The sequence below is a fragment of the Sinohyriopsis cumingii genome, chromosome 2 (genome assembly GCF_028554795.1).
Source record: "Sinohyriopsis cumingii isolate HCF-2022 chromosome 2, ASM2855479v2, whole genome shotgun sequence".
Lineage (NCBI taxonomy): Eukaryota > Metazoa > Mollusca > Bivalvia > Unionida > Unionidae > Sinohyriopsis > Sinohyriopsis cumingii.
The window spans coordinates 110,487,653-110,505,420 of NC_142962.1; the positions used below are offsets into that span (position 1 = coordinate 110,487,653).

General features: G+C 33.2%; 1 protein-coding gene across 5 annotated transcripts in view; it reads left to right on the top strand.

The window, feature by feature from the left end:
• The window catches only part of LOC149805605 (uncharacterized), a 36,651-nt gene extending 19,868 nt beyond the window's left edge, over positions 1-16,783 (top strand). For 3 of the 5 annotated variants that reach the window (XM_089950234.1, XM_089950236.1, XM_089950237.1), the window contains 4 exons: positions 5,628-5,717; positions 7,169-7,252; positions 8,708-8,792; positions 9,332-16,783. In XM_089950234.1, coding sequence (XP_089806360.1) covers positions 5,628-5,717; positions 7,169-7,252; positions 8,708-8,792; positions 9,332-9,638 — 566 coding nt within the window. In that variant the 3' untranslated portion in view covers positions 9,639-16,783. The remainder of the gene's footprint in view (positions 1-5,627; positions 5,718-7,168; positions 7,253-8,707; positions 8,793-9,331) is intronic. The other 2 variants (XM_089950235.1, XM_089950238.1) reach the window with 2 other exon arrangements.
• The last annotated feature ends 985 nt before the right edge of the window (positions 16,784-17,768 follow it).

Here is a 17,768-nt window from a genome sequence, read left to right on the forward strand (position 1 = left end):
ATGACATACGAATACACATATATTGATGCAGAATCGTGTATGAGTGTCTGTGTGTCTCTGTGTGTGTGTGTGATTTCGATTTTTATCGTAGCTTTAACAATTTTTCAGTCATATCGCTACGATGTCTGCAGTGTGGCAGTTTTTTGTGATGTCTATGCAATGGGGCATCATGCCGCAGACATGTGGCATCATGTCCCACCCAGTCACATTATCCTGACCCTGGGCCGACCAGTCCTAACACTAACCTCTTAATGTTGAGCGCCAAGCGAGGCAGCTGTTAGTACCATTTTTGTAGGTCTTTGGTATGACTAGGCCAGGGATCGAACCCACGACCTCCCGCTTCCGAGGCGGACGCTTTAACCACTAGATCACCGGAACCGTCATGATGCAGAATCGTATATACGATATGAAAATATAAAGCGTATATATATATATATATATATATATATATATATATATATATATATATATATATATATATATATATATATATATATATATACTATATATATATATATATATATATATATATATATATATATATATATATATATATATACATATATATATATATATATATATATATATATATATATATATATATATATATATATATATATATATATATATATATATAACAATACTGATACAACAATTCTGATACGAGCAAGGCGAGTTCATTGGGCTGGATTAGTGATGATGGAGGCGTTGAGAGTTTGTTGAAGATATTTTCAGTGGCAAAGCAAACACCGAAACCATAACGTTTGAGTCGAAAAAGCAAATACTTGATACAAGGCTGTACGAAATTATAGCAATAGATTTGATATCTGTTCCGAATTGGAAAACAAAGAAATGACGCAGTCTCGTGTAACCAGACACCTAATAATAAATGTCCATCTAGACTATAGTAAGGCTTTTGTTGCACTGCAGAACCTGTCCATAAAGAAAATTTGTTTTCTAGATGGTCGTTTCAGTGTCAGATATTGCAATATATGATTCTCTTTGGGAAGGTAAGTCTAATCCAGTCTACTTAATGCAATGTGACATATATATATATATATATATATATATATATATATATATATATATATATATATATATATATATATATATATATATATATATATATATATATATATATATATATATATATATATACATATATATATATATACATATATATATATATATATATATATATATATATATATATATATATATATATATATATATATATATATATAGCTAAAAATCACGCAAGCAATTCAATGAAGTAAACGGTATTCGTTTCATTCAATCCAAGTTATAAATTTGACATGACTTTATTTTCATTTCACGAGCCTTTTGCAAAATCCTGGGATAGACTATAAAGTATATGAAATTCACCTTATGGCTCTTCTATCTAATTATTTGACCGTAAAAATGTTTGGTTCAACGTTACGCGTATAGAAACGCAATAATGTAAAGTGTTGTCCTTCCCTTCTATTCAAATATTACGAATCTGCTATGATTGTACCATTACTTTCAACAAATCTATATACCAACCATCCTATGCTTCACGATAAATGACTATAAATTTTCATTCTGACTCTTCTGCATAGCGCCTCTAACGGAGCCTGTGAAGGGATGCTTATATCACAAGATTTGAGACTAAAGGAGCTTAAGAACGGATGCTGATATCACATGACTCGATACAATCTACACAAATGGTGCTCTTGAATCTGATACGCCATATAATATAAACATATATGCTTTTGTCAGCATTATACATCAACAAGAAATGAAAAAACCTTAAGTTCGTGCAACATCAGGACATTACATACACATATGCTAGATAAACGTTACGGAAACTGTTCAAATACATTATGTTGAGCAGAAGATAAAATTGTCAAAGCAGTGGGCATGATAACTACTCGTTTGAAATCTTATTTAAATTGTTCCATCTGTAGCAGTTCGGAAAGCAACAAAACTTAACTATAGCAATATCATTACAATTACTAGTCAAAATTATTAATTACAAACATACGATCATCCACTGAGCTGTCTAGGCATGCACAGAAAGGTGAACAACTGATATGCATATAGTCTTTGCTTGGGTATTATGTGATTGTTAAAGATAATGCGGCCACACTATTCCACATGAGCCAGCTGCTGTTTAATAGATTAAGGAATAAAAGTTATATTTAATCCGTGGAAAAAGAAATCTTGCGAACGATCGTCTTATGTTGGCAAACCAAAATATGGTTACTGCTTCTTTGGTATTTCATTTATCATATGGAATGTCTCTGATAAAATAATACCATTTTCTCCGTTTCCTTGGCCGACTTTATGTAAAGAACATTGGAAGCTCAATGAATGGATCGAATCACAGTTGTATCCATACTCTGCTGGCTTCTGGATACTTAATATAAAGAAGAACATCTATTTTTTCACTAAGGTCTAACTTGTATTACTCTTGTTTATGAGATTTCTAATGAAGATCGCAAGCGAAAAATGATTACAGATAATGCTAGTAAAATATTTTCCATTACTGATGATCCTTTTATAAGGAATGCCAATACAATTGAACTTATCGATCTGACGTTTTAAAATACAAACTATAAAAATCAGTGCCAATGTCGCGTATGACTTTAAATTATTACGACCAGAGATCAGTTCACTGACATATTATTACTTGTATAAATTTGCAATAACAATCCACCGTGCAGTGAACAAAATAAATCTTAATTGCTTTCTGAAAGATTTGTACAATTATACAAGCACATGTACGTTCACACACACGGATTTAATGTACAATCCGTTAGAAAGTTCCTCATTTACAAGCATCACCAGTCACATGTTATACATCTACATCCCTGTACTAACGTTAGCTGAAGTTATCATGATACCATATCTTAATATTGAAAGGAAACGAATCAACAAGGATTGGCCTAAGTAACCTCCAGAGGAAAACAATATGAATGTGATTTAGAATGCATTTGTGCACTAGTTTCAGGAGCTAGTACAAGTAAATAATGCTGAACAACTACGCACAATTTCTTCTTGTAAACATCATGCTCCTCAAACGCAACAATGATAGTCGGAGAAAAACGTCGACACAAATTGCTTCAGTACAGGCATCTATAGCTAAAAAGGAGCACATACTACATTGTGCTGTGTTTGTTTTTTGGACCCAGCTGTAGCCGCTTGTCTCGCGTGCTGCTTAGTCCGTAACTAATGCAAGGAGGGCGACAAAGGCAAAATTATCGGTCTCATTGGAACAACAATGAGTCAATAGCCGATATAATACATACTTCCAACTCTTTTGTAAGGAATAATATTGTATGAATGCATTATGTCCTCGTCACAATAAATCATAGATAAAACGCCCGTTGGTTTCATTCGTAAAAATCCGATGCGGTCTGAGCTTGTATTCCCTTTTACGCGGCAAATTGGCCTGGAAGAGAAAGTTGTGCCCTCAGATACCTTGATAATATGCATGATGTGAGAAATGAAAAGAGAACAACCTCATGCCACCAACATCGTCAGGACAATTTAAAAGTACAGGCTTGATTATGCAATTGATACGGTCGGCTTGCCTGGACAATAATATATGCTTAACACAAGTGGTGCAGAACTTAAGCGTTCGTGGGCTGGGTGTGACACCACCGGACAGGGTCCTGAGTCAATATTCACGTCGCTGTGATCAAAATTGATATTATACATTGTTTGCGCTACCTGACAGTGTTGTAACACATATTTTGCGCCCGCATTCCCAACAGCCCATCCACACACTTTCCTTCCACTTTCTCTGTGCTTTGTCAAAGTGGCTTAGACTTAGCTATTTTGAGCCTTCAAAGCATTTATATGTTGCAGACGGCACAGCAGCTATTTTGTAGTTTCTTGATAGGGAGCAGTCCATTGACTTTGAGCAGGTCTGCACCAGTTATAATGTGACGATTTTTTATCATCTTGCTTGTATGCGGCACGTTGTGGATAACTTTGTTAATGTCATGCCCAGTAGGCCATCACTTAGCCTTGTTATCCATAGTCAGTGGGCGACAACAAGTTGGTCAAGCTGAGACGGCCAATCTATGGAACTGCCAGATACGCACTAGTGGACCATCGAAAATAGTCCTCTACAGTTCATACTTATCATGGGGGCCTTGATGGCAAACCTATGGGAGCTGTGCAAGTTGATGCCATAAATATAAATATATATGGGCATGGATTAGTCTGCTTGTGATGTTTGACTCGAAGATGTCACTTAGCACAATAACCCGTTTTCTTTTATTTGTCTCGGAAAGTATGACTTTCACATCTTGGTTCAGGATCTAAGTTATATAAAGTGCCTTTTTGTCGGTCAAGGTGACAAACCAGAAAGCATATATTTTGCATTCCGCCGCAATGTCGATGGTTGCTGGCCAGGCGTGCCCGTTGTGGTAGATGTCTTCCATCGCTCAATCTCTCGCCAGCTAATAATGACTTTACCCGCAAATTAATGTCCATGAACATGATTGACTATGAATCTTTGTCCATATTTTTGTCCTACCCAATGGCTGCCGTACCAAGGTGTTCCATCACTGAAACCAATCAGGTGAACGGTCTAGTCGACCTGGAATTCACCGTTAGAATTCCGGATGCTGCGATACCAGCCCCTTTAAATGTCGGGGACGGATACACCTCGACATCGATAGCTTTATTGTTGTTGTTGTCATTCTTCTTCTTCTTCTTTGTTTTCTTCTTCTTCTTCTTCTTCTTCTTCTTCCAATATTTCTTTTTGTTATTATGTGTTATTTGTATTATCATTATTATTTAGTTTAGTAGTAGTAAGCGGTAATCATAGGGTTAAATAAATTTATGCCTAAAGGTCAAAACCGATCTTGTAAGAAGCTGTTGTACAACTACTTTTGCAAGGCAGAGTGTGGGAAAGATATAGATGTGAATAAAGTCGCTTTTCATAATGTGCCTCTCTTCGTTTGGCTGTCGACACTATTAATAGAAGCCCTTAGCTTGTCAATGATTTCGAAACTATTTTAGATTCACATTTTATTGACAGGCTTTCTTTATTTGCCTGTATTAGCTCTATCGGCGTTGCAGTTAAACCATATATATCTCCGACACTTAGCGAATTTATAAAATAGCAAGAAGCTAGAAGTAAAACGCAAATTTGCATCCAAGTAGATGCCAACATTATGAATGAAGTATTGCCATTAATCAATGCTAAGCAACGATTTATTTCTTGAGTAAATAAAACTGATTTGAATCGTAATGCAGGAAATAGACTTGTAAATGTTAACCATAAGGAACAATAAAAAAGAAACATCATGACTAAGTTAGAAACTTTTTAACCATATTATTATACAATACTTACCTATAGGAACGAAATCTGATGCAACGAAATATAAAATGTTTCTAGTGAGACAGAATCTTCCATGTGTTTAAGTGAAATATAACTGTAAAATGATTGTGCTCTAAGTTTCGATTCGCCAAAGAAGTAATATGTGCAAATATTGTGTGTTTTTAATTCGTAAATGTAACTAAACGAACCAAGCACACATATTGCAAGTGTAAAGCATGAAATATATACAGTTAGACATATGTTATGATACATTAAACATTAAAACATTCTATTGTTATTTCGATAGATCAAGAGATTCTTGAAAGCACATCATCATTGACTACAAAACCCAACGAGAGGACTACTCAAAGTAATAGAACCGATTCAGACCAGACAGGTATAAGTATGTCTTTATCACTTTAAAGGATTCATTTATTGCTATACATTTACTGTTACGTGTATATTATTGCATAGGACCGATGAAATGAGCTTTACGTACATGTTAAAAACTAGTAATACTATTCTAAAAAAGAGGTTTAAATGGCGCACGTGACGTAGTTTTTCAGTGATTTTTTGGATATCGATGTCAAAAGAATATTTATGTAGATTTGTATAAGTTGCGCGAGGTCACGTGAATATGCCTAATTCGGTGTTATGTCAATATTATATGATATCAAGTGGTGTCTACTGCGAGTTCTTCCGTATTGTTTAGACATTCACACTAAATGTGTTCCTGTTAATAGTCTGCATACATGTTTTATTTGATTATTATTATTTTTATTCTTATTATATATATATATATATATATATATATATATATATATATATATATATATATATATATATATGTACATAATATCAATTTAATTATTCAATTGCATGATATGGATCATTTACGTAATTGTATTAACCCTAGACAGTACTTATATTGTATAGTTGATTTCACATGTAGTTGGGTAGTCTGTATCCTCGTTTCACATGATGTCAGATTATATACGATGTTAAAGGAATATATTGATATGTAGTTTAGAATCAACGCTGTACTTTAAAATAGTGGATGTACATTGATAAAACAGTGCATGTAAAACGTTTGTATTAGTAGCAAAGAATGCACCCGCATATTGATATAATACATGTGTTACAATCGTATATGAGAGCCTTGATGATATGCCTCTGGGAGCTGTGCACGTTGATTAATCAATATGGGTATGGTATGGTCTGTTAATTCGACGATGTCGTTAAGCGAAATAAACCCTTTTCATTTGTTTCGGAAATTAAAACTTTCATATCTTGGTTCAGGATCTCCTTTCGATAAAGTGCCTTTATGTCGGTCAAGGTGACAAACCAGACAAGGGAGGGTTTCAGGCCAGGTGTGCCCGTTGTGGAAAATGTATTTTATCCCTAAATTTCTCGCCCTCTGTTAATGACTTCACCCGCAAGTTAATGTCCATCAACTGTGTCCATATTTTTGCCCTACCCAATTTTTGCGTTACGAAAGTATTTCATCAAAAATCAAATTTTAGATCCGCAGGTACAACTATTTGACCACATTATTATACCATACTGACCTATAGTAATGCAATCTGAGGATTTGAAATATAAAATGTTTCTTGCGAGACAGAATCCTCCATGTGTTTAAGTGAAATATAAATGCAGAATGATTGTGCTCTAAGTTACGATTCGCCAAAGAAGTAACATGTGCAAATATTGTGTCTTTTTAATTCTTAAATGTAATTAAACAACAAAAGCATGCATGTTGCAAGTGTAAAGAATGAAAAATATAAAGTTAGACATACATTATGATACATTAATCTTTCACACTTTGCATTGTTATTTCGATATATAAAGAGATTCTGGAAAGCACATCATCTTTGAGTACAATGCCCAACGAGAAGACTAATCAAAGGACTAGAACCGATTCAGACCTGGCAGGTATGAATATGTCTGTATCGCTTTAAACGATTCATTTATTGTAAATCATTTACTGGTAAGAGTATAATATTGCATAGGACCTACGAAATGAGCTTTACGTACATGTTGAAAACTAGTAATACCTTTCTAAAAAAGAGGCTTAATTGGCGCCCGTTATTTCACTAATTATCGTAATGAGTATTTCAAATGGATATACTTTTGTCATAAATGAATCTGACTTTAATTTAATTTTATTTCAAAATGAACACAAATTAAAGAAAATGATTTTATTTTTGTAAGTATGATTCAAACATACTGTTAGCATTAACAATTAAAGTTAAAATATGGAAATTGACATAACATTGATACAACAAAATCGTTTATTATTCTAATTTAGCTTCACATACTTTATTCCAAAATAATAAGATTTAGTGTCAGTTGAGGATAAATTTTAATATTCCAAATATAAGCAAATACATAAACAAATGTAATTAGTATAATACAACACAATATGACACAGTGGAAAGCCATTTAAATAACCATTATCGTGGTAAATAAAATCTAAATTACGACTGGTGTTTACGGAAGTTACAGTTGCATATCTAGCTGATAATGAAACACCAAAAGTAAATTGTTCCAAATTTGAATCGGATAATCTGGGGTGATGCTGATAATGGTAATGCATATAGTGTCAATGAGAAATGTTTGCAATTACTTTGATTAATGCTATTTTTATTCCTCTAATATATGTGTGCGATGTGTTTGTCTGTATGTCTGTGTGTGTGTGTGTGTGTGTGCGCGCGCGCGGGGTTGTGGGTCGGTGTGAATGCAATTTTGCAACGTATCGGATGGGACTGTCTTTCATAGAGCTTTTCGGCTGATCAAAACATGCTCTAGATGTGCACTGTGTTGGTGAGACTTAGCCCGGAACCATAAGCACTTCCGTTACTCTTTTATATTCCGCCAAATCCAAAAGGGAGACTTCCTCTGCGTGTTTACCAAGTTTTTGACTAATTTCCTGTGTCTATTTCATGCAATCTCGATGTTTCCCACGCCCGCTCATAGGTCTATATTGTATAGGAAGAACATCGTATTTCCACCGAAGGATTCCAGGCCTTCCATCCATTACTCTGTCAACATAGCACATATCCAGTTGCTTAGAGTATGCATGTTACTCTTCTTCTTCTTCTTATTTGTCTTCTTCTTCCTCTTCTTCTTTGCCTTCTTCTTCTTCCTCGTCATAATTGTATTCCTCTTCCTCTTCTTTGTCTGCTTGTTTTCTTCTTATTCTGCTTCTTATACTTCTTCTTCTTCCTCTTCTTCTTCTTCTTCTTCTTCTTCTTCTTCTTCTTATTAGTATCAGTATTATTAGTATTAATATTATTATTATTTTTATAATTATATTATTATTATAATCATTATTATTAGTATCATCATGTCACCTTTCAATATACTATAGTATGTTTTCTTCTATAGATAACATGGTCGTCTACATTGCTATTGCTGTCTCTACGGTGATGTTATTTGCACTATTCTTCGTTGCTCTGATTTTTGTTATCAGGTATATATTAACGTACGACAACCGTTTTGTTTCGTGGTAATATTCTCAAATATTTACATAATACGTCATATTGCAAGGACTACATACAAGGTATTACTCTATATCCGGGTGCGATGATATTGAAACCAAGTTTAGTTCCTACGAAATTTCTACTTTTTTATCGCATTTGTCCCGATTATTTGCAGCGATGAATGCTACTTGTCTTTAAAAGAAGGAAGCATTCTGATAGAAGAAAATGTTTACTGAATTGAGCATCAAGCCGTTTGCTTACAGTGGTAATGACAATGCTTGTTTCTAGTTATTTTATTGGTTCTGATTATGTAATATGAAATGCAGCAACTAGTTTTTCATTAAACTGCAGTAATATTTAGGAATGTGATTCCGAAGCAACAATTAAAGATATGGTACATTCAGCAATTATAAGAAAACAGTAGGGTTTATTTTCTATGACTTGTGTCATTTAAAACGGGTCATGCTAGTTTCACGTCCCATACATATATATTTACATATCTTTTGCAATGATTTTGCTTCAATTATAGGAAGAGACGGCAACAATTACAGCATACAGAAATACGAGCCACCGGGCGTACAAGTGAACAGCATACAGCCATACACATACGAGCATCCACATTAACAATCAGCCCATTTGGACCGGTTTACAATGAAACAGAACCTGAACAGTCTCCATACGAAGATATTGTCCTTACCCAAAATGAACAAACTTTGACGGAGTCCCAGCCTGTACAGTCGAGCCCTGCTCAAACAGACTATGAGAAACTTGATACCCATGGGGAACATGACAAGGAGACAGATCTACATGTCTATGACCTGATAATCCAGGAGTAAAATAGACGACCTGTATGACATAGTGGATTTGCCAGAGGGTGAAATCACTTATTTCAACAATCATTAGATTGGAATACGTCAAGACAAGAATTAATCATTACTAATCTAACCAACGATATAATATATTGGAAATATAATCTGGCACGCATGTACAATATGATTCGGATACAATAGATGACGGAATTGAAAAATATAGTTGGCTTAAATGGAAAGAGAAAAATAGGTTCCAATGATTTAAATCAGATATTTTATGTTATGTTGAGGGTGTTATTTCACTGAGGCATATACAAATGTGTAAGACTGCTACAAATCACTCTCAATTAGACTAAATATGCTTCAAATATATAAAAATGTTGAGAACGTAAAATGGTAGTTGATGTTGGCAAATTTGTCATATAAGGTTAAACGTTAGTTTTCTTGAATATGATGGATAATTATCATTTTATCCACCACCTTCAGTTTACAATTATGGATTTGATCATCTTTTTTGACCGTCAAAGCAAAATGTCATTACAAAATAGACAACACAACATCAACACTCATTTATTATCGTAACGATATGTCTCGGTTTTGTGTCTTTGCCCCATCACATCTAAACTTTAATAATTTCACCTAAGTATTTCATTTGGGCTGCAAGTTTATTTATGAAAATTGTTTAATAAACTTGGAAATCTAGACCTTGACTTTAATGCAAAATTGCAAATACGGGCATATTCCTGGATTATATTAGTATGATGCAACAAAATATTGATGACTAACGACAGCCACAGGCACACCAAAACCTCTAGCTTTGCATTTATTTTGCATTTCCGCTAAAGTTTATTCAGAACTTTAACAAATACGAAGTATGTCTCTAATGCTATGATTAGTTTTAATATAATGCGCAACACTATCAGTTCTTTGTTACATTTTCACCTTGTATCCTAGGGAAATAAATTAGTCATTCAAGTTTGTTCCGACTCACACTTTATTATTACTTTTTTTTAAGAATAAGGAGAAAACCAACATTAAATAACCCGTACCAGTTAATGACACAAATCAGTATTAATCAATAGCTTTAAGAACATGTTTGCGATAAAATAAAAAAGCAAAAAAAAAAAAGACAACAAAAAAAACAAAACAACAAAGTATCATATAGAACATGACACAATTACCATATACAATAAATGTGATTGATTTCCAAGGACGTATTGTCGATAAACATGATCTTAACCGGGTCCATTTCATTTATTTATTCAAGGGTGCATTATACAATACAGCAAATATTTAAAATATGCTATGATATGCGTTGAAAAACACTAAAGTATTTCGGCAATTATTTCCATTAATTGCCATCAGTTGTTTTCTTTTCTTTTTTATCGATGACCAAAACTGCAGGATTATTCGTTCAAATGTCTTAAATGTCTACAGCATCATTGTTCATTCCATAACCTATCGCAATTTGCCTTTAATTTTGTTATATTGTTCCTATACATAAACATCATCAAAATTACGTATAAGGAAATAAGGCATCCAAAATGTATAATGAAGATTTATATTCACAAATGTCCTTGAAAGTTTCATTAAATCAACAAACTCAATTAAGTAAAAAATTGTTTGAGAAATTTCGCAATAGTCCTGCAAAATAACGTCTGTTCAGAATCAATGTATTCCGCGCTGCAATTTCAACAATCAACTTATAATAATAACAAATTTATTTTTGTAGCTAATCCACATAAAAAACCTGAATCACTAGAAATTATTCCCCAACATTTAATGTATTTTCTTGTGAAAACATTTGGTGGTGAACAGTACCTTTCATTATTAGCACATGTGCACTCCTTAAATCACCCATATCGACATAAGAGCATGACAACAGTTACTAGATTAAGGAATGGATAAAGAACATAAATATAACATGTTATATGTCAAGTCCAAAATAACATAATTAAAACATAAATGACATTAACTAAAAATACTTATACTATGTTGTACTATGTTGGGACAAGGACAGTTTATACATTTAGTGTGTAAATATAAATAATTACATTATGTATCCGGCGAAACTAATCACTGCTTATATATAAAAATGAAGGTATGTTATAGTTGCATTCTTGGGATAGACATAGAGATTATTTGTGGGGGATGTGCTGTAGAAACTGCATAGCAAGGCAATTATGTACGATGGACCTAAGAATTTAATATCTCTACAAACAATACTTTAATGACTATGAGTTTTCTGGTAAGGATTTGGATTCATTGACATGACATTTCCGCAGTAAAACGCACGTTTGTGCGTGTAACAGAAAGACTTGTAATCTACTCCGAAAACAGAAGCCTCACCCAAATAGTTATCTTAATTCTATGTTTAATCAATATATTTTTCTGGACTCGTGTGCCGTTTGTAATTGAGTCTATATGTTATTTGATGGTGTTTGAGTGATATTAAACATCGAATGACAACATATGAATTAATTCAGTCTCAGCTAATTGACATGATTCAAGTGGAAAACAAATAAAATGAAGTTTGTTACACGAAACCGAATTTCGTTTTAGATGTGACCTTATATTCATATTGTTTGGGATGTGTCCTTTTACTCATATTGTTTAGGATGTGGCCTTTTACTCATATTATTTAGGATGTGACCTTATAGCCATATTGTCTGGGATGTGGCCTTATACTCATATTGTTTGCTGCTTTTCATTGATCAAGTCAATATTCACCACGGCCTACAGTCTTGGAACAGGCTAATGTCTGTTCATTCTAATGGATACAGGTTGGGAGGTAGAGGGCGCAGGAAAGAAATAAAACATGATATTGATCATAATATTATTAAAAATAATAAGTGTGTATTCGTGATACAGGTCACTGGCCCATGATACACCTAAATATTTCGAAAGTTGGATTTTTGTATACAAAAGTCGATCCATATTTTCTTCGTATTTTCCCATCTAGCGGACAAGCAGTAATACAATGGAATTTATCTTCGATGTTAAGGTTAAAAATTGGACACAATCTTTCCTCATAGCAAATACTTTCATATTTTCCCCTGTTACCTCTGATTGGCAAGTTCCCCACTCTAAGCATAGTGATTATATAGCAAAATTCACTATCTCCCAACACGGCTAAATATCTTGACAAGTGAATTCTGCCTCAAATGACCTTTAGTAACGCAGTCTTTTCCTCGACGTCATCCTGTAATGCTTGCCTAAAAATGTCTTCAAACATCCGGCTGAACAATCTAAGAAATGCATTTTCATTACATATGCCCTGAGTAGACCAAACATTGCAAAATCCGAATGTGAAAATAAGATTGTGAACAATGTTAGACCAGGAATCATAATTTCATCCTTCGTAACCATGAATTGTAATCATTGGTATTATATAGGTCTTTCAACATTTTTAGTGATCTTAGCCAAAATTTCAGAAGAAAACGTTAATTTGTTATACATTGCATACTAATTGTTCCTAATTTGTTTTATACAAAAGCATTTGGAGCAGATTCATCTGTACGAAGAATATATTTAATAAATCACAAAAAAGAGTTTTATATAAGTGATATACTGATAAGGATCCATCAGAAGGACGATGTTAATTACAAGTGATATACTGGTAAGGGTTGATCTGAAGGACCATGTCAATTTTAAGTGATATAGTGATAAGGATCCATCAGAAGGACCATGTCAATTACAAGTGATATACTGATATGGATCCATCAGAACGACCATGTCAATTATAAGTGATATACCGATAATGGCAGAGCAGAAGGACCTTGTCAATTATAAGGCATGTAGTGATAAAGATCCGTCATAATGACCATGTCAATTACAAGTGATATACTGATAAGGATACATCAGAAGGACCATGTCAATTATAATGGTATACTGATAATGATCCATCAAAAGGACCATGCTAATTATAAGTGATAAACTCATAAGGATCCCTCAGAAGGACCATGTACATTATAGGAAATATATAAATGACCGTGTCAATTATAAATGATATGCTGATAATGATCCATCAGAAGGACAGTGTCAATTATGAGTGATATACTGATAAGGATCCACCAAATGGACCATGTCAAGTAAAATAAATATATTATTAACCATGTCAAATATAAGTGATATACTGATATGGATCCATCAGAAGGACCGTGTCAATTATAAGAAATATATAAATGACCATGTCAATTATAAATGATATACTGATAATAATCCATCAGAAGCACCATGTCAATTATACGTGATATATTGATAAGGATCCAACAAAATGACCTCGTCAATTAAATAAATATATAATTAACCATGTCAATTATAAGTGATATAATGATAAGGGTTGATCAGAAGGACCATGTTAATTATAAGTGATAGACTGATAAGGGTTGATGAGAAGGGTCATATCAATTATAATTTATATACTTATAAGGATCCATCAAAAGGACCATGTCAATTATAAATGATGAATTGATTGGGACCCATGAGAAGGACCATGTCAATTATAATAAATATAAAATTGACCATGTTAATTATAAGTGATATATTGATGAGGGTTGATGAGAAGGACAATGTAACTTACCATAAATATATTGATAAGGATCCATCAGAAGGACCATGCCAAATATAAGTTATATACTGATAAGGTTCCATCAGAAGGACCTTGTCAACTATAAGTGATATTATGATAATAATAGATCAGAAGGAATATGTCAATCATAAATGATATGCTGAAAAGGATCCATCAGAAGGACCATGTCAATTATCAGAAATATACTGATAAGGATCCATTAGATGGACCATGTCAATTATGAATATACTGATAAGGATCAATCAGAAGGACCATGTCATTTGTAAGAAATATATAATTGACATTGTCAATTATATGTGATACCTTGATAAGGATCAATCAAAAGAACCATGTCAATTTTAAGTGATATACCGATAAGGATCCATTAGAATGACCACGTTAATTATACGAAATGTATAATTAACCATGTCAATTGTAAGTGATGTAGTGATACGGATCCATCTGAAGGACCATGTCAATTATTCTTGATATACTGATAAGTATCCATCTGAAGTACCATTTCAATTATACGTGATATACTGATAAGGGTTGATTAGATGGATCATGTTAATTATAAGTGATATACTGATAAGGATCCATCAGAAGGACCATGTCATTTATAATAAATATATAATTGACCATGTTAATTATAAGTGATATACTGATGAGGGTTGATCAGAAGGACCATGTCAATTATCAGAATTATTTTGACAAGGATCCATCAGAAGGACCATGTCAATTATAAGAAATATATATTTGACCATGTTAATAATACATGATATACTGATAAGGGTTGATCAGATGGACCGTGTCAACTTTCAGAAATATACTGATACGCATCCATCAGAAGGACCATGTCAATTGTAAGTGATATACTGATAAGGATCCATAATAAGGATCATGTCACTTATAAGTGATATACTGATAAGGGCTGATCAGAAGCACCATGTCAATTATAAGAGATATATAAATGACCATGTCAACTAGAAGTGATATACTGATAAGGATCATTAGAAGGACCATGTCAATTATAAGTGATATACTGATAAGGATCCATCAGAAGGACCATGTCAATTATAAGAAATTTATAATTGAGCATGTCAATTATAAATGATATACTGATAAGGATCCATCAGAAGGACCATGTCAGCTATATAAATTTATAATTGACCATGTCAAGTATAAGTGATATACTGATAAGGATCCATCAGAAGGACCATGCCAATTATAAGTGATATACAGAAAAGCATCGAGCAGAAGGACTATGTCAGTTATACATGTTGCACTGATTGTTATAGCGATGTTGTCGATGATATATCTGTACATAATAAACAAATACAGAATACACTTTGGTAATGATTATGAGATATATAATAATGCTTGCTTACGTTAGAATGGTTTGACCAATAGCACGTAGGAGGAAAAACAATTGTGTAATGGTCATCACAGGGATTTCGTAGAATCTTGCCAATATGAACATGTGAAATTTTGTCACCGACTAATATGAAATAATCCCGCCTGAATCGAATATCATGTAATTAGTATGTGTACGTAAGTGCCTGATATGTGTAAAGGCGGCACATCAGCTTGTACATGCAATATAATTTCCTGCTATATTTATTGGTGAAAACGTATCTAGTCTGATACATGTAGGTTGCATCTCAAATTGTCTTTATTACATCAGTGTATTTTATATTAGGACGTGGCAATCATACTTTGCGAATGCAAGCACAATGGAAGCTAGCTCTCAAATACTGAATGAAATGTAAAATATCAAAACACCCTGATAGTTTGTACTTCTAATGTATGTCTGTCTTAATAATGTATGTAATTATGTGTATTGTATTTGGCTGCGTAATTGTATTTCGGTGCAATCATACTTTGTTGCACTGTATTATTTCGTAATCTGAACTATATCTCAGTGCACATAACGCATGATCTGTCAATTAGTCAAATTCATTCAACCGAGTTCCCGCTTTGATAAATAAAATGTTTTGCTTCGTCCTTGCACTATGCTTTCATTAAGACAAATTCTGTGGAGAGGCACGTGTCTTCTATTATCGCATGACCTATACAGCTCAACCGCTTGTCACACGAAACATATTTTGAGGGATTCAGTTTTGGTTACTAGGACAAAGTGTAAACTGTTTGCATTAGCTGAGTGTAATAAGTTACGCACGGGCAATAACCTGGTAATTACCTCAAATGGTTAAAACATGCAATGTACAGTCCGTTGCGTCATCCTAAATGGTAGGAATAAGTACCTTTTCACAGACTGGTGTTGTACTGTATTTAGCATTGCATGTATACACCATTCGTAAGATGATGAGTCAATGAATCAATTCAAAGCCTGTTGATGTGTATTTTGTAGGCAGGTGGTAAGTGGTTTATACATATACTATTATTTGCAATCGTTAGAAATTATATTGCCATTGTAAAAGTGTCATGTGCATGAACATTTTGTTCTGCTTTCCTTTCTACTCCGTTTTATTGTACTTTTATGGTTTTTGGTCGTGGCTTCATGTCGGCCGCCTTTAGTAGTCTTACAATATAAGAGTTTGAACTGATATTTACAAATTGTTAATAAATGCAATGTGCATTACGTTGCTTCTTCCTAAACGGTGGAAAACGCACATTTCAAATACATTTATATACGCCTTATTTTACTAAAAAATTCAGAACCTATATTCAGTGTCTGTGTAATTTCAACGACTTACAAGACAATGACAAGATATGAGATTTTACCATATGAAATTAAATATGGTATTTTACATTAAAATAAATTTGCAAAGCCAGTTTAAATACTGTATTAATTGTATGTACTATATGCAACATTTGTATAAGGAATATAAATGATTTAAATTTTGCATTTTATAGACTAATCCTATTGTGTCCATTATATTTCCCTTTTCACTTTTGAAAGTCAAATACAAACATAGACAAGACAAAAAATACAACATAAAAACCGTTGTGTTTACAATCCTTTACATGACTATTTCCAAAGTAATTAACATTTACATTTATTATATTTTCCTATTTTATTTCAACGTGTTCCGGATGCTCGAATTTATTTTATATTAAGCCAGAAAGTGATGAGCCATAACGACATCTTCTATTTTATGTTAATTTATGTAAGTGCAAATTATAGTCCGGATATTTGATTGGTAGTGTAGTAAGTATAGGTTATTAGGTGACTAATTATTTAGCCTACCGGTGACCATAAATCTTTAAGGACGTCCTAGTCAAGGCGAAGCAATATAAATTAGAAGCTCTTCAAAATTAAAGTTCGAGCAACTACGTGACAGAAGACCTTTTCATCAACATTCTGCTGAAATACTAAAATACCTAGACTGGTAATATGTATAGGATATGATCCGATAGCATGCAAGTAGTCTTTAACTACACGAACAAGCGAAATATTCTATCAAATTCAATTTGACCCAATCAGATATATTACAAATATTTAAACCTATCCTTTGCTCCACTGTGATCTGCAAAGTGCATAGGTAACAGTTAATTTGCAGCTTAATAATTAGTATTTCCTTGACCTTTATTAATATCGACATTTATATCGAATTGTAAATATT